Source organism: Cupressus sempervirens, chromosome 9 (genome assembly GCF_028749045.1).
Source record: "Cupressus sempervirens isolate cs-2001-9-10 chromosome 9, ASM2874904v1, whole genome shotgun sequence".
In the NCBI taxonomy this organism is placed as follows: Eukaryota; Viridiplantae; Streptophyta; class Pinopsida; order Cupressales; family Cupressaceae; genus Cupressus; species Cupressus sempervirens.
The window spans coordinates 808566816-808585838 of NC_143126.1; the positions used below are offsets into that span (position 1 = coordinate 808566816).

The 19023-nt window shown below is 35.9% G+C and overlaps 1 protein-coding gene across 2 annotated transcripts in view; it reads left to right on the forward strand.

The window, feature by feature from the left end:
* The first annotated feature begins 203 nt into the window (after positions 1 to 203).
* Positions 204 to 19023, forward strand: part of LOC149541165 (O-fucosyltransferase family protein) — a 40901-nt gene continuing 22081 nt past the window's right edge. Inside the window, exons 1-5 of one of the 2 annotated variants that reach the window (XM_089802164.1) lie at positions 253 to 583; positions 683 to 872; positions 2036 to 2077; positions 6462 to 6540; positions 6658 to 6728. In XM_089802164.1, coding sequence (XP_089658290.1) covers positions 576 to 583; positions 683 to 872; positions 2036 to 2077; positions 6462 to 6540; positions 6658 to 6728 — 390 coding nt within the window. In that variant the 5' untranslated portion in view covers positions 253 to 575. Of the gene's footprint in view, positions 584 to 682; positions 873 to 2035; positions 2078 to 6461; positions 6541 to 6657; positions 6729 to 19023 lie in introns of both variants that reach the window. The other variant, XM_089802165.1, reaches the window with a different exon arrangement.

Sequence of the window (19023 nt, forward strand, 5' to 3'; positions counted from 1 at the left end):
TCAATAATATAAACACTATTCATTACAAAATGGCTAAAGATTAAGAATTCGACAAGTCCCGTTTAAGGGGGGTCTCACCTTCCTTACAACGAGTGGGTGTCTTGTTTAGCCACGAAGTGGGGGCCTCTCATGTTCAAAGTCCTTATCATAACCGCTTCAAGAAAAAAACCTGATATAACGAGAAGGGTATTTAAGAATAAAATATGAAAGAGACCTTAAACTTAAAAAGCGGTCAATGTAATAAAATTATTGAACTTTTACTGCTAGTGCCCACTTAAATGACTAAAACATCTGAACTATATTTTTCCTTCCACCTCCTGTCGGTTCGGCTCCTGCCATATATTATGTTCTCTGACTACGATAAAATAAATTCTAATTCATGCTGCATAGCAACTCTTTCGATTGTTGATATTAGATATTCATCTCTGCATTAAACCATTGCCCTTGGCTGAGATCAATTACATATCCAATTGCGATTTTTATTTTCTCATGTGGGTTTTCCACAGATCCAATGTTCTCAAGTGCTTGAATTCTTTTGAACTGAGGCAATCTAAGGGCAGCTGTGTTCTAAGACCATGAGAAGGTACACCATTAATTAATTTCCCTTTATATGGGCATACACACAGAACACTACAGCATTTATATTGATTACAGTGATGGGTTATGCTGTATTGATTTCCAGGGGAGTAGGTGGTCACAACCTTGAGATTCCACCAAGGAGAGGGCAGCTGGGGAGCAGACATTTGAAGCAATTTGGCGCAGGCGTCAAAGTAATAGCAGGGAGACTATCAGTAGCTCTGTTGGTATTGCTAATATGCACCATATCTCTGTTTTCTCGCATCCGAGACGACAAGCTTATTGCTCAATCACAGGTTAGTCGGCCTAGTTGCTTCGAATCTCATGATTTGTCATGAAATATTTTTGCATCTGGAAGATTTTAGTAAGCATACCAATTTGATTGCTTGAAACCCCAACGCCATGAATTCTCAGCGCATCTTAATGTTAAATTCTTTTATTTTCTTTTTTCAGTATCTATTTCGGTTTGAATATTTGTAGTACCCCGCATGTCACGATTCGCACTCATGTTAATTTTATTTGTAGGAATTTGAAATACATTGTAAGGATGTACTTTAGGCACCTGAGCTAATGTGTTTCCGAGTTCAATTGGCCTATTTTGGTCGCCCACACAAGGACTTCTTGGCAGTCCCATTGATTGATTTTGTTTATTCGCGTATATTAATATAATTTCATTCTTTCTTTCATTGCTCAAGATGCCACCATTCTAAGTGCTTTTGCATCTCAAAGTATTTAGCACTCATGTCTGTCTTCTTATAAATTCACAATACAGATAGAAGAAAAAATATCCTGGGGCACTAGGGGATGTGTACCAATTAAACTACTGCTCCTAATCTGCATCACTTGTATGAATTCTTTTCAAATCTTTGCAATTGCACTACCCATGTCATTTTCATTTATTGGCGAGTGAGATGCAGCACATACCAATGCTGGATTAACCCTCTCTGGCTTTGGTAGTTATTAACTTTCTGATTTTCGGTATAGGGTATGTCTTGTCTCTAACATTTGTCTATCACACTTGTATCCACTATTGAATTCCATTGACCTTTTTAATAACGTCTATGGGGTTGTATCCCTGTGTTCCAATTTTCCTGCTTTGCTCACTCATTGACATTGGTTGGTCTCTTTCTCGATCGCTCAAAATTCCACCACTTGTCGTGAATTTTTTCTGCATCTTACAAATTTTAGTGTCCATTTTAAATTTCGTATGGCTTCATATAATTTCTTTTTAATGACAGAAAGAGGCAATCTGGATAATGTTTGTTATATCTATTCTTCTGTCCCATATATTTTAATTATAGAATTGACATGATTTCCCTGCCACATTCTTTCCTTATTAGGTTAGTTCTGAGAGGAGCCGATGACAATTTTAATTTAGTACAGAAATCTGCTAAAATTTAACTTGCTTTGTGGACCCATCAACACATCTAAGCTTTTGAGTTATTACCTTGCTTTCCAGACAGTTGGATCCAGTGGCACTGAAGATGCTTTTACACTACAGGTTGGCAACTTGCATTTTCAAGTAGCTTTGGCTGAGCTTGTATGTAAATTTGATATGCACTATATCTCTTTAGATGATTTGTTTTACACAACAACGCCCATAGCTGATTTGTTCGCACACTTTGCCAAGGAGTCACTTAACTTGGAAGGTATGACGAATGACTTAAATGTTAGTATGTACTTTATAAATCATGACCTCAAAATTAATGTATGTGGAACACACAGACATATGAAGATCATAAATGTATGCAGAACAAATAGACATATTGAATGCTTATCTATTGCATGGGAATAGGGAAACTGGGGTAAGGTGTAGATACAAAATGAGGAATCATATATAAGGTCACTTATTGCAGAAATTCCTCGGAAAAATAACAGTAAATTAGATGACTTTAAATAAAGTGAACTATCAATACATAGTCAATGAATTAATAACATTTCTTCATTTAACTTGTCCATATTCAAGTAGATTTAAGTAACTTTATGACATCAGGGTGATGGATAAAGTACATGAAAACACTGGGATAATTCATACTCATGAGAGATGGGTTCTTGTGAACAACTACTCATGAAATATGGCCAAAGTGGATTCATCCAATAATAGAATCATCTCACAACATTGTCTAGATGACATTCTCCATTAGGAGCATCATCAAATTTTTACAAGGAGGAGGATGACTAATTCTATTCACTGTGGATGATAGATGTATAGCATCTCTGTTTTGTTGTTAACCCCCCCTTTTTTTTTTCTTTTTTTCCTTTTTCTAAAGTCTCACCCTTCTTTGGTGCTCCTGCGTTGTTTGTTTCTGATAATTAACATTGAAGATCAGCCCTATTCAGCTATAATTGTCATTTGCCCACATAAATATATTTCAATTTATTGGAGGTTGTTGGAACTTTTTGCTTTTGGCTACGCAGGGCCAAATGTGAGATGGGTCCCGTTTTTCCTTATCGTGCTTGCGGAGATTTTTATCTTTGCTGATCTTTAATGCTCTATCTTAAAGACTTTTGAAGAGTGGTTTCTTTTGTCTTTATTATATACCCAACAGAGGCTTTCTGCTCACAATTTTCAAGTCCACATTTTATAATATGAAGCATGATATATATGTCACATGAATCACATTGATGCCTAGAGAAAATTTCATCTGGATTTGACTGGGAATGTGGTGGACAACATTGAACATAGATGAGTTGCAGAAAGAAGTGATTAGTTACGAGAATTGTAGCTTAGAGATAATTGGAAAACTGTGACTAAACAGACTATTAATGAATGGAGGAAAAAAAGAAATAGAATAATATTTGTAGCAAATAAAGTTAAACTAGTTATTGGGCGGTATGTAAGACCATCTCAAACTAATTATTAGGAGGTATGTAAACAGTAAGACCATCTCTGGGAAGAGAATTGAAGCTATCACACTCTCTGATTGATGCAAAGGAGGTAAGTTTTTGGGAAGAGACATGAATTTACCAGCTTCCCAGCTTCTCCAATCAATGCAAAAAGAGTTAACCAGTATTTGAGAAGAGATATAAATTTATCACACTCTGCATTTGGCTCTCCCTACGGTGCTATAACACCTTGGTCTTTACATTTGTATGGCAGTTCCTTTATATTCATTTTAGTAGGAAATGAAAATTCTATAAAGAAGAAATCAAATGATCTGCCTTGGAATTTGAAAAGCCACATGATAAGAATTTCCCCAAGAAGTCAAGTGAGCTTGTTGAGACATGAGATTCATCAAAGCACTTTTTCAGTTCTTGAAATTTTGAAATGTTTAAGTATTTAAGAGCCCTTGACAATTTTCCCCAGGAATTTTGGCATCCAAAAGAGAAGGGGAGTGAATTATATTGAAAACTGAGAAGTCTTCCATAGATTTTTAAAAGTCATGTGGTGTGTCTCCAACTAGTTGAGGTAACTTGTGGAGACATGACAGTCATTAAAACATATTTTCAAGTCTTTTGATACAGTTTTTGCAAAGTTACCAGTTCCCCCCTAGACCTGTCAGCTCGGGTCCAATCCAGCATGAATTTATATCTGGGTCTGGTTGGGCACGGGATACGAACAAGGTTTGAGATTCTCCTTGTGGTTTCATCTGGGATGGTACTGGATAGATCTGCTATGAATTTTAGCATTTTTTCTGCTAGTACGGTGAAATCACCTTGTCCTATATAATGCACCTTTACCTGAACTTAGACTGCCTGCCTTGGGTTCATTTTGAGTTGACTGAGTGAGGGCCATCCTAATGGAATGGATTAAGGACAGGTGGAAACCTGACCTAATCTTCTATCTCCCTACCATCTGCACCCCATAGTTACCAGACTGTTGAGAATCAGTCAACTACTCATGCTAGATGAGTTTTTAAAGCTAGCATGAATTGGTCCCTTTTTGCTTTGAAGGTAAATCAGATTCCTAGGCAGACAAAGCCCAGTTATTATTCAAAAATTTATAATATTATGATTGGTAATAAAAATAATAATAGTTATGTATGTTAATTAATATTTTAAAATTAATTATATATCAATAATTGTTATTTAGTAATATTATTTTTTATAATTTTATTATAATTATAACTTTACATATTAGTTGTTTCAACACTATATCATATATTAATTTATTATTCATCAGTATTAACTTTCTTTTATAATTCATATATATATATATATATATATATATATATATATATATATATATATATATATATATATATATATATATATATATATATATATATCGATCGGTAATAGGCCGAAGCCAAGGTTAACTATTATTATTTGTTGTAATTTATTATTATTATTATTACTTAAGCTTGAGTAGACTTGAATCCAAGATCTCCAAGATAAGAGGCTCACAAGTTACCATTGTGTTGTAGGCTTTTACATATTATTCATACTGATAACTGTTATTGTATCTATAAATATTAAAAATAGGTATATTATGCCTAATAATCTTGATTTTAGGATAGAGAGTGTGTGTGTAAAGCACAATGTAGAACAATGCATGAATATCAAGGAGAAAACACATTGCATATACCATGCTAACAGTGATGTAGAACTTAATTTCTGTTGTAAGACTTTGTACTTAATTTTCTATTTTGTCAAAAACCTTACAGATGGGAAACATACCACTCTATTAACGTCAGAATAAATGATCAAATTGCTTATATCTGGTACAATCACACTTAGTATCATCATATATGCACTTGAAGATATGAATATCGTAGCCAAAACTGATCACTGTTTCAATAGTCCTATAAAGAAACTATTGGAATCAAGGGCTTATATAAGCTAATGTAGAACAATATAAGAATATCAAGGAGAAAACACATTGAATATACCATGCTAACAGCGATGAAGAACTTACTTTCTATTGTAAGACTCTGTACTTGATTTTCTATTTTGTCAAAAACTTTACAGATGGGATACATACCACTTTATTCACGTCAGAATAAATGAACAAATTGCTTATATCTGGTACAATCACACTTAGTTATCATCATATATGCCCTTGAAGACATGAAAATCATAGCCAAAATTGATCACCATTCCAATAGTTCTATAAAGTAACTATTGAAATCAAGGGCTTATATTATATTTAAGCTATGGATAAAAAATGAACAATGCAGAGAAACCCATTACCTGCTATCTCAAGCATTGACAAAAAGATAAATGTGAGTAGTTAAAATTGACATATCAAAGATATAAATGTGAATACAACTGTCCACAGTATTTTGACAAACATAGTCTCAAAAATGGGTCAAGAAATGGAGACTCTAAAATGATGATATTGGAAATGTAAAGTTAAACATGAATCATCTTGAAACAACCAAAGAAAAACAAATCAAATCTAATAGAACACTCTTATTTGCTTTATGCTTTGAGGTGAAAATATTGCAAGGGAGGGGTTCACTATATACACTTACTTATGAATTAAACAGTGAAACTAAATGCTAAATATAGATTTACAAAGAAAATGTTGGCATTGCCAATTGGTAATAAGTATCTTGAAATCTCTGCTCATGCATGTATGTGTATTTTTTTATATGAGCAGTTATGTCATTAAACATTTGTCAAAGAACATTTGTTGAATTTGAAATTATTCAAAATGCTAGTTGCAAGGAAACACTTATATTAGCAAATTAGTGTAGTTGAAGTTTCTATATGATATCTTGTCATTTGATTATTTGTAAGTGGTGCAATTTTAATTCCATCAGTAGAGTCGACAAAAATGCAATGTAAATCACGTGTTGATGTTGATGGCCATTGAATTCTGAGAGTTGTTTTGGATCTTTTTCAGTAGTTGTACAATGCTGATTTGACTATACTTTTTTACAAATGAGGTTTTTTTGTGGATCACAACTCTGGTAGCAATGAATGTCTTCTCCTTGCAGATGGATGTGGGAATACTTTGGACTGGTGCTCCTTCTGATGGTTGGAGGCCGTCCTCGGCACCAAGATCTTACTGGCCTCGTATACTATTCTCAAGAACTTGCTATGATTGTTCCATTTCTTTTCTATAAAAGCCCTTTCTGAATAAATGTGGTATATACAAATGTTATTAAAATATGTTCTATCTCATTGTTGCAGCACCACCAAAGGAGAGCAATGGATATTTAGTGGTTCGTTGCAATGGTGGTTTAAATCAGCAGCGTAGTGCGGTATATAAATCTGTCAATTTGTTTTGGAACACATTTATTTTCCTAGTTAAATTTTGTTGCTTTTAATGACTCTAGGATGTTTTTGAGTTTGAACTGGAAAATATTCTCAGTTATCATTGCTTTAGATGGTGACAGTTGGCCTAGATGTGGCTGAAAGGTTGAGCATAAATAATTCTATTATAAATTATGCCTTTAGGATCACCCAATTATGCTCTATGGTTCAAATATCCATGATACATGAAGTGTTGTTGGATTCTATGTTCCGCTAGTAATAAAATAGCTGCATCGTTTTTATGGCTTGTTTTTGATCACATAGTAGTAGATTTAGTATTGCTTGAATGTATTTTCTAATTTTTAAAAATCTGTAGACTAACATTTAAGTATTCTATCTTGCATCTATCATGGAGTAAGAGTAAAATTTTAAAGGTTGTTCCATTTTACAATGTTGGCAGTTTCATGAATGAGCACTTGCAAGAGACTGCCACACCAACCAAAGTACAACAAGATACTATGCAAATAGTGCGGACTTGGAGATGAAGATGTTGGCTATTGAAGTCCAATATCAACATAATTGACGTAGAAAGACATAGTGAAGTATTGGCCATTAACTGAATTTAAGCAAAGAAGGTTGTAAATCTGGACCTATGTTCAAAAGTTTAAAGGCTTCATGAAGCAAGGATTGAAGTGGAAAATGCTATGGCTAATGACACCACGTAAACGCAAATGAAAGTACAATAACAAAATAATTACATTTTGGTACAGATATTGGAAGGCATGTACATCAAATTAGTGTACCAGTTAAAATAGGGGTTTTATTACAAAGTATTTTTGAACCCTTAATTTTATAACAAATATCAAATTTGAACAAAATAAGACGGCTCATTTGGATTCTAGAGAAAATGAAGACCCAATATTCGAACCTTCATTGACAACAGACAAAACAATGAATTGTATGTTATTGAGAGCTCACATGACAAAGAAACTAGTGGTGGTGCACATGGAGATCCTTGGAAGGAATCTCACAAATACAATTGTTGATGGTGGATTTGGTGTGAATATACTTGTGAAGGATACTCTTGGAGAAATCTAGGTAAGTCGACCATTTGGACCCCAACTTTTCAATTAGTGGGTGTAATCTTGGGGGGACAGGGATTAAGATTCTTATAGATTTTTTGACCTAAAATGTACTCTTTGGAATTTGGATCTTTTTTGTTTAATTAAATCCAAAGTGTATGATGCATACTTGGGTTGTGGCTGGTTTGTAGTAACTAAGATTGATTACAATTGGATAAAGAGCATATTCTAAGAAGTTTGTTTTGACATTTTTCAATGAGGCATGCAATTTGAAACTCCCATAAATCCGGTTTTGATTTTGATGCTTCATATCAATGGTTAGAGCAACATACTCTTATTGGTTATTTTGTTGGGGTAACCCCCTAAAAGCATGCTACAAGGTTGGGTTGCTAAAACCTTGGCCTCTCCCTATATCCACTTAGACGGCCTTGAAAACCTCACTAAGGTTTTTTTTCCCTTTTCAATTTGTTGAAGATTGCCATGTCCAAACCATCTTTCAATATTACTTGTGATGTGTCTAGTTTTCTCTGTTAGTCTTCCAACTATGGATTCAAGACTTTTTCTCTTGGATGATAAGAAGCTTTGTGTGCTTATCTAGCTTGAATTTCTTGGTCTTCCTTTACCTTACTGGATTTTTTTTCCTACCATATTCTCTTCAATGTTATGTGTTGGGATGCACCTCTTTTCTCAAGCTTGACCTTAGAAATGAGTCTATGTTGGATTTATCAAGGGACTTCAAATTTGCAAATTTTGCCACACTTAATGATTGTTACATCTAAATTTGCCCAATACTTGTTTCTCATGTCAATTCTCTGAGCATAAAATCAATGATTGCTAGTCGGTGGCACCCCCCCAAGGTTAAGACTCCTTTGCAGGCCTCTAAAATTCCCAATGCTAAGGACAAATGGACTATGGTGACCTGTAAGGCAAAAGGCACTTCTGTTGTTAGTGCCCAAGGTAAAATTTGGAGCTTGTTATTGCTTAACCCAACCAAATATTTTAGACTTTTCCAAGAAGGGAAAATAAATTGTGTCAACCTCTCCTGAGGTCCTAGCTTGAATAAAATTTGTGCAAACGCTTGAGTTGGCACATGTGCATTCTTCCTAACAACCCAACTTGCATTGCTCCTACAACTCAATGGGGTGCTTAGAGGATGGTGAGTTTGTTTTGGAGAATCAAAAGAATTGAATGTGAAGGTTCTAGAAGTGCTTCAAGTTTTTGTAGAATCCTTTCTTCTCTTTGGACGATGAGGATGATATGCAAGATTTTCATCTATGGTTTTCCTATCTTAAAATGTTTGAGGTCTCATTGACCTCTCCAAGTATTTTTCGTGGGATATTCATCATAATAATTTTGATATTGATGTTTAGTGTCTTCAAGAATTTATGAATTCAACATTTTCAAGCTTTCTTCAACATATTTCATTATTTGGCCCAATGGCCTTTTTTTGCTTCCAATCACGAGGTTGGTCATAAATAGATCTCACCTTTCTTGCGCCATAATGGCAATCTTGTGTGTTCAATCATGCGTCCTATCCGACTCAGTGTCTTGTGTGGATCCACATGAATGTTGATAATCATTCTTTTGGGCAGATTAATGTTTATGCTTCCAATGATGTTACCGATATGTCTACTTTGTGGCGGTGGATTGTAGATTCAATGCCTCCAACAATCAAGGTTCTGGATAGAGGATCCTCATGAATGTTGATAATCATTCTTTTGGGAAAATTAATGTTTATGCTTCCAATGATGCTGCAATATGTCTACTTTGTGGCGGTGGATTGTAGATTCAATGCCTCCAACAGCTTAGGTTCTGCCTAGTGACTTTAATATGATCAAGGCGACTTATGCTAAAGATGAGACTTTGCCTTTTTAGCGGATAGATGGTGAGTATTGAGGCATGGTATTGTATGTGTAATAAATTGGGCCTTTTATGACCCTAATTTTAATTGCCATCATTCTTGGTCCATTTGGTACCATATGGCATACATGGAGTAACTCTCGAGAAAAATATAGCAAAGTTTTTAAATGGCTTGATTGTACCATGATTTTGACGCAATCATTTTTTGCTTTTGCAATGCTTTGTTCGCTAGGTGACCTTGCCAAAACTCTTTCCTATTAACTTCAACTTTGAATGGCAACTGGGTTGGACACACCCTTCCAAGTCTCAATCTTTTTTGAGCACCTCAATGATGACTTACTAGCCTACTTTGGTCCACATCCATTGGGTTCGGGCTCTTGATTGCTGTCCTATTTAGCAATTTGGGTGGGTTCCTTGGTGGAATCATGCTGTGCAACACACAATGTGCTTTCGTTATATTTATGGTTGCCATTTGACCATTTTTCGTTCACTATCATACGAGGCCACCACCTCAGAGCTTCGTTGTGCTAAAAAGGCTCTATTGCAAATCCCGTTATCTCACCTTGTAGGTTCATATGGCACAACTTCATCAACAAAAACAAATTGTAGATAGTGTTTTTGCAAGAGGCGCTCAAACGAAAACCATATTGCATTGGCTTAAAGTTGGTGACAATGCCTCTCTAGAGTTTTTTCACTCTTGGAGCACAACAGTCCTCCTAGGGCATTGAAAAATATAAGGTCAACTACCACTCATTGAGTTCCTAGTATATTCTTCAATCCTCCATTGGATACTGCTGGGTCCTTACTGCTTAGGAGCCCTCCTTTGAGTGGGATTGTGCTCTTTAGGATTGACAATGGGTTGTTTCGTGTAGAATTTTTGAAGCACAAAAACCTTTTTTTTGGTATGAATTGCTTTCTTTGGATGACCTCAAGGAAGCAATTGTTTCTATGGTTGATGATAAACCACTTGGATGGGGGTTTCCGTTACGAGTTCTATAAGGCCTCGTGTGACTATATTTCCTCAACCTTAATAATGTTTATGTTAAAGATTTCATTCTAACTCTTTAGGGAAGCTTATCAATAGAGGAATGTTAAATCCATATATAAGTTCGATGATGTCAAAGACATTTGCAACTTGTGGTGGATCACATTGCTCAACTTTACATACAAATTTATTGCCAAACCTTTAGCTTTGAAAATTTGTCATATACTTCCTTAGTATGTTTGTCTTGAGCAAATGAGATTATCATTCTTGGCAATATTATTTCTGTTTGGGAGCACATGGGATGGGCTAGGTATTCTAACCGAAAAGGCCTCTTCTTGACGATTGATTTCGCCAAAGCCTTTGATTGCATTAAGTGGCCTTTTATTCTTGCCATGCATTCTGTAGTTGGTAAATATGTCATCAGAGTAATTAAAGTAAATAAGTAGTGGTTAAGAAATGTTTTGTACCGAGAGTGGCGTTGGATGGTTCTCGTAACCAACATGAGTGCTATATGTAGTAGTCCATTGGGAATAGTAAGGGAATGGTAATATTGGTGATCATTGGTACTGGTATGTAACTCAATTGGTACAATCAATAAAGATATATTTTGCCATGTAGTGTATTGTTTCATTTAGTAGAATGAATGAACGGACTAAGACTCCTACAAGGTGCATGCACTAAACAACTTGCAATAGAGCGAGGCGTGTAGCTCCTTAAACAGCAATTCGCACGCTTGACAACATCTGCCACTGCAGCACTAGGGACGTCATCTCACCCTTCTTCATCGAAATAGGTTGTTTAGTCATCTGGAAGAGGACTTCTTTTGGGAGGGGGATAATGTAGATTATAAATACGTCATTAGAGTAATTAAGTAGTTGTTAAGAAACGCTTTGTACCAAGAGTTGTGTCAGATGGTTCTCGTAACCAACCTGAGCGCTATATGTAGAAGTCCATTGGCAATAGTAAGGGTATGGTAATATTGGTGATCATTGGTACTGGTATGTAACTCAATTGGTACAATCAATTAAGATATATTTTTCCATGTTGTGTATTGTTGCATTTAGTTGACTGTGTGTGATGATAATACTATAAACTGTATCTTAGTACATAAGAATCATACTTGGCAACATTCTGTGCCATATCGGCTTAAACATATTGTGCCTTGGGGTATGGCCCAAGATTTTTCCAAATGTTTAAGGTACTCTTTGCAAATGCCTCTTCTTGCATTAACCGAAATGGCTGCTAGTCACATGCTTTTAGCCTTTTTCATTTCATTTGGTAATGGTGCTCACTTGCACCTTTTATGTATGGTCTTGCTGCTGATTTGTTCCTCACCCTCATTGAAGAGGAGAAAATATCATGGAGGTGCTCTAGTGTCTTGACACTTTTTGCCTTGATTCAATCTCAACTATTCAATGACACAAGATTTAGTGTTATTCCTAATCCACTCTCCTTGTGCCGCCTTGGCTTCTCAACTATGGCTAGAAGTGGATAGACTAAGGGGAAAGTTTTTCAACTATTTTGGTTTTCTCCTTTTTAAGCTTCTCTTGTGGTAATTTAGAACACATCTCTCACTAGCCTGGAGAGAAAGCTTGCATAATGGATTACTAAGTCTCTCATTGGTAGGGAAATCCTAGGTTTGCTTTAAAATTCTTGTGGTCACCAATGTTTATTATTCCTCCTGTTGTGCTCCTTCTAAGGCTTCCAATATGAAGCTTGAGTAACTTTTTTGTGATTTTCTCTAGACCTCCTTCAATGATTGCAAGGGGTTCCATCGGGTGGCTTTGGAGTTTTGCTACCATTCATTTGACTTTGGAGGGCTTGGGCTTTTCTCTACCTAGTGCCAAGGTTCGGCTCCTTGTGTCAAATGGGTCATTCTTGCCATTTTTGGCTATCAAACATGGAAGATTCTTCCCCAACATTGCATTACTTTAGGCTTTTTGGTCCATCGTCTTGCCTGGAAGGGTATTGGTTTTCGAAGTCTTCTTCTCATGAAAGAAGTTGTGCTTATCAAGGGCACTTTTGTAGCCAAAAGTATTTGGTGTGCTTGGGAAGTTGTCAAGTCTAGGCTATGATGTGTTGGTGCAGTTTTTTTGGGAGAGGCTTTACTTTAAGCAACAAAAGCTCTAGTTGTCTTCACTTATTTAGTTATAACCGCTTCCTTTGGAAAGGCTTATGTGGGTTAAAGCCTTGCCTTTTCACAAGGGCATTTGCAATCCTTTAGATTTGTTTTCCTAATCTACCACGGGTCTCCTTTATTGGGATGAGTTGAAAGCTTAATTCATCTCTTGGCCAAAGCAAGAGACTTTTGATGCCATCATGGTGGTTCTCCATGTGGAGATGATATACAAAATTCGGGTCCACCCTTCCAAACCTTGGTGGTTAGATTGGCAGTGGACTCCAAATACTGTTTTTTGTAACTACAAGATGCTCTTGGGGTGTCACTGGCATTCACTGCAACTTCCAATAGTGCCCAATTTAAATTTGAAATGGCATTTGCATTTGCCCTTCACAATTAGGCAGTACAGATTTTATAATGTTTGGTTGGTTGTTGTTGATTTAAAGCTTACCTACTTTGCTTAGTGTGTTATTTTTCCAAGGCTTACCCATGGGTTCTTGTCTCTGGCATGCGGGTATTTAGGACCCTTGATATCTGTTCTATGGAAAACCAACATCATTCAACCATCACTTTTGGTTATGTTAGCAGAACCTAACAAGTTTGGAGCTAGATTTATGATTTTTTGCCCTTCTGCCTAGAGCCTTTCTCTTAGCATATGGCTCTTCTGGAGGATTGGCATTGCATTCCCTTCAAGTATACTCAAATTTGGCATGCTTTCAAGGTGGAGATCCCCTTGAGTGTACGGAAAGATAGAAATTGGATAGTTAAGACTTATTGCTTTGTTGATGGAATTTTCACTTTATTCTTAAGCCACCATCTGCTCAAATGTTATAGCAAATTTAGGTGCAGGCTCATAAGGTGGCTCGCCTTAAGGAGTTGTTTGATCAGTAGGGAAATGCCGTATTCATTGTTGCTAGGGTGCCTCCAGCTCCTTCTGTCAACTGCAATTGTTCTCCTTGTGGTTGGCGTAGATGTCAGAGTTTTACAATTTGTGGCTCTCTGTCCCACACGCTCCTTGCTGTTGTTTTGGTGGCCGCTATAGCTCGATCTATTCTATTTGGCATTGCTTTTCCTCTCTGCCCGTGGGTGCCATTGTGTAGTGGCCTTTTGGGCGGTCATGGTTGACAATTGATGGCAGTTTTGGGTTGTAGGCTTCTGATGCTTTCAAGTGGTTACCCCAGTTCATTGTGGCAATCTCTCATGTGTACACTAGGGAAGATAAAGATAAAGGAGATGAAAAGTGGTCTGTCCTTGAAATCATTCCGAACCTCGCTGGTGTATGGGGTAAACTAGATGTCCGGGATACTCTGCGTCCTCTGGGTGATGTTGCTTTAGCCGCCTAATAGTTTTGTTTCTGCTGTTTTAGCTTCCCTGGCTCTGCTTGTGTGACTTTGGGTGTGATCGTGTAACCACTCATTTTTTTTTGAATGTGTACCTTTATTTCCTAATTAATTGAATGCCAACACACATATTCATCAAAAAAAAAATCTTCTGAAGTATCACTAAAGACTAGTTCAAGAATGTTCGAATTCTATACTTGTTTCCAGAACTACTGGAGATACATAGACTGAAAAACAAAGAAATGCTGAGAGGGGGAGAGGTTGAATCAATATTTCAAAACATTAAAACAGTAAGCAAAGCCAAATGAAACATAGAAGACAAGGATATGGAGGTTTATCTCATGGAAACGCTTTTGGGTAAAAACCACGGTAACATTTTACTCCAACAAAATGGGCTGCAACCCAATACAATAAGAGCTCCATCTCTTTGGCTTAACAAGAAACACTTAAGGCTCCAACCTTAATGAACAGAAACAATCATCCTTCAATAGGCTCCAAACCACAGAAAATAGAAATAGAGTAACAAGATTACAAGCTGTTCAAAACACTGTTTCACCAAGTAATGATAAAACACCCAATGAGATGATATACATATCCCTCAAAATCAGCAACACTAAACACTCTCCTGCATATATAAGTTCCCTTTACTGGATTAGCAGACAAAATTTACTTTGCAAAAGCCTTCTAGGTCTGTTGAAGACAAGACTAATATTGAGTGCCTTAAATGAGATCTAAGTGCAACTACCACGCTGCTACCCACAAAACAAAAGCTCTTGAAGCTCATATTCTCTATTGTATGATATATGACCTCCTTAGCATAATGCAGATACTCCCCCACACTACAGGAGACTTCAAAAACATTTGCAGGCCAGACTCCCTTTACTTTCTCAGTTGCAGAATATTGTCACGACACCCTTATCACTATATCCAACACACACATTTCATGTAGTCCGTGTTTCTTTTTTTAGCAAACTCCCCGTTTCCAAGTTTTCAAACCGATATTCAGAATAAACTTAATATCCTCTGCATACAAGGCACTTTGTTGTAATGTACATACAGCCAATTTCTAAGAATGTAAAAATGACATACACCTGAACATGAGAATATATCCGATATAATCATTTCCAGAGGTAAAAATACAAAAACGGAACTTCACATTCTTTCCTGTTCCATAACAACACTTCACATCTGGGTATCTTTTTCAACCACTCGACACCTTGCTATGTAACACAACTCTTTTTCAAAGTAAATTGTCTGTTCACCATCGTCCCTGCTACATGCATGATTATCATGCCCTTTTTTTGATACACTCACACACCAAACTGATATGTATGTCCCTTGCAGAAGAAACACACATTCCAGAATGCAAATGGAATTGTGACCACGTGTCTGTCATTTCTTCCCTCAAAACAGCAGTTTATATTCAAGGTAATCAATAATTTTTTTAACCAACTCCTCCATTCCCGTCACAATCACATTAAGAAGCATGTATGCAAAATGTAGAGAAATGCATACATCCTGATGAAAATTCTTCTCCATCGGCAGTTACAGAATAGAAAATGAATTGATTCCACCGGACGTGGGTTATAGGTTTCAGAATCTTAGAGGAATAAAATGATTATAGATGAACATGTTAAATTTTGAGCCCAGAAATCAATGATGATAAACAGCAACAAGAAAGAGTCAAAACTGAAACAATAAACACTATAAATATCCTGGGAAAACCCTTCTAGAATTAAGGGAAAAACCCAGCCACACAACAAAAAATATCATTTTATTGATCATAAAAGTTCAAGTGTACAATAACTTTGGCTTGATGCGATATATATAACAAGAAGATAGACTCTTCACATCACTACTGGAGGTCTCTTGAGTTTCCCAAAATATGACTCTTTATTTTCAAATACAACTCTTCATATTTCCACGCCTCAACGCACGTTGAACAACACATCTTAATATTTAATATTACAATTTATCATAAATGTCCTTTTCAGCTGAACATGACCATAATGGTATTAACGCCCAGGGATAAAGATCTCTATCGCAACTACAATCTCCAACACTCCCTCTTAGCTAGAGAGAGATCTTTAACTGATGCAATCACACAAGGCTGCAACCAAAATGTTAATGGATAAAGATCTCTATCAAAGCTACAATCTCCAACGCTCCCTCTTAGCTAGAGAGAGATCTTTAATTGATCAATCACACAAGGCTGCAACCAAAATGTCAATGAAAAAATCTCATCACATGGATCCTATAAAATTCATGGAATAACTCAATCATAAAGCGCTTGCAAGTATCACAACTAACATTCATCATGATGCTGTCATGGAATGACACTAAAAAAACAATATACTCATTAATAATCATGGAATCACTCAACATGATAGTCCTATAACATTTACTCATAACCATGAAATCATTCGACATGGTAGATTTGTAAGAATCAAAGCTAAGTCTTTAATCACAGACTCTCTCAATGTGAATTGTCATGAAATCACTCAACATGACATCCAACTCCTGTCACGGATTCTCTCCACGTGATGTCATCATGGATTCTTTCCACATGATGATCATTCCTAGAGTGAGAGCTATCATAGCTGATTCTTACAATCTTACTCATTCACACAAGAATAGAAACAGGCATAAAAAACAAGACTTGGTTCCATTTAAGTCTCAAATTTTACAATTACCACAAGCATCACAAGCATATATGAGAATGAAGGGGATTCCTTAAGCACTCCCTCTTAATTATGAAGCCTCCCTCTGAAGCTAAGCATCTCCCTCTGAATCACAAGCTCCTAGTGAATGCAAACATGTATCATAATTCAATTCAGTAAGAAACATCCTTATCTCATTGATTCTTGTTGCATCTTGTAATCAAGAGAGATAAACCTAATATTAACCCATTATAAAAATAATGCATAAACTAGTTTATGATCAATATTCAATAATATGCAAACTTATCTTTAGATTTCATATGATTCCTTGCTAAAGTCTAAACCTCTTGCAAGCTATACAAAGTGCTCAGGTTGTTATACAACTCAAGCTTCCAATCTAGCCACAAATGTTCCCACACTGCTCGTAGTTTAATCATCTGCAAGCATAAATGTTGCAAGTACCTCATAGTTACTTTTGTATATACAAAAGAATCATGTATATTGAAGCCAATACAGAGGTATATAAAAAATGTATATTAGACACATGAATCACCAATGTCAGCTCACATATCACTGTTTTCTCTATACGAAGAAAAAAAAATCTAAGATAAAAACCGATAGAGAAGAGAGATGAAGCTTCACGGCTAAACGATCGCTTTACCATATACTGTAAGACAAATTTGAGATACAGAAGATGCCAACTGGAACCATTAAGGTGTCATGCCAGATAAAAATAGTGATGTCATGATTATCATTAATGTCCAAAAAATCACAATCTCCCACCATGAACCATGGAAACAACAAGACAAAACAATGATTAAAAATATGAACAAATGATTCCGACAATAGGAGAAATGCTTCTCAAGAAAATAAAAATTTATTAAAAGCACACCTCCTGATGCTAGAACATGACACACTCAAAATGATGAAAAGATTGTGGTTTGATCCTCGATGTCCACAACATAACTCTTGAAGCCGATAAATGAATCGGCATTACCAGCAAGTCAAGTTATTGAAATAGACGTTAATGACAGAGATCACGATCATCCAAGATATGATACCTGATACAAATGAGATCTAATAGGCTTGGAATGATTAATACTATTCTGCTCAAAGGTACTTGACAAAACCATAACTGACCACTATAATAAAAGCATGATCATAAATAATAAAGGGAGCTTGAAACATGGCATGGACAAAATGTTAGCCAAACGAAGCTTAATCATCTCAATCTAGAGAAAACGAAGGTAGACTAGCTCGATATAAAAGACGACAATTATAAAAACTGAGGCAAAGACAGTTGTCGGCGGTAGAAGCATAATTAAAGAAATCAGTTAAAGATGCAGTCATATAATCCATGCGAATTAAAAAATAGCAATCAACACATAGTATCCACGAATATCATTCTTTACTCTGTGAGTAGACAAGGTCATGACAATCCACTACAAAAATTTACTTGCTGTTACAAAGCAGCTCTCAACACAAGATAATAACAGAACCGATGTGAACCAAATTGATTATGACAAAGGATGCCAGACCAATGCAGATACAAGGAATTGCTAGAGGAGCATAAGAACAATGCAAGGCCTACAACATTGGTGCCCCGACCATATAGAATTAGAAAGCAATGGAAGATAAACTCTTGACATTCTTACAGAATAGACAACACCTCCAAAATATAACCCGAAAGAATGAAATTCAATACATTCGTATGGAGCCAAGACAAATATAGGAGCCAGGACATCGAAACAAATAAAGGCCCAAAATACATAAGAAAAACTCGCACATGCATACACAATAATACACAATAAAAGAGATGAGAAAGCCCTTCCTTTGACAAATTCCAAACATAGAATGAACTAAGTCAAAAGAGACTAGAATAAATATCTCACAACATCCAAAATATAAAACAATTTCCTTATTGATGTTATCAACATGGCTCTGACACCATGTTCAATTTTGAGCCCATAAATCAATGATGATAAACAATAATAAGAAAGAGTCAAAATTGAAACAATTAACACCAATATCCTAGGAGAACCCTTCTAGAATGATGGGAAAAACCCAGCCACACAACAAAAAAAATCATTTTATTGATCATAACAGTTCAAGTGTACAATGACATTCGCTTGATGTGATATATATAACAAGAGGATAGACTCTTCACATTACAACTAGAGGTCTTTTGAGTTTCCCAAAATATGATTCTTTATTTTCAAATACAACTCTTCGTATTTCCATGCCTTAATGCATGTTA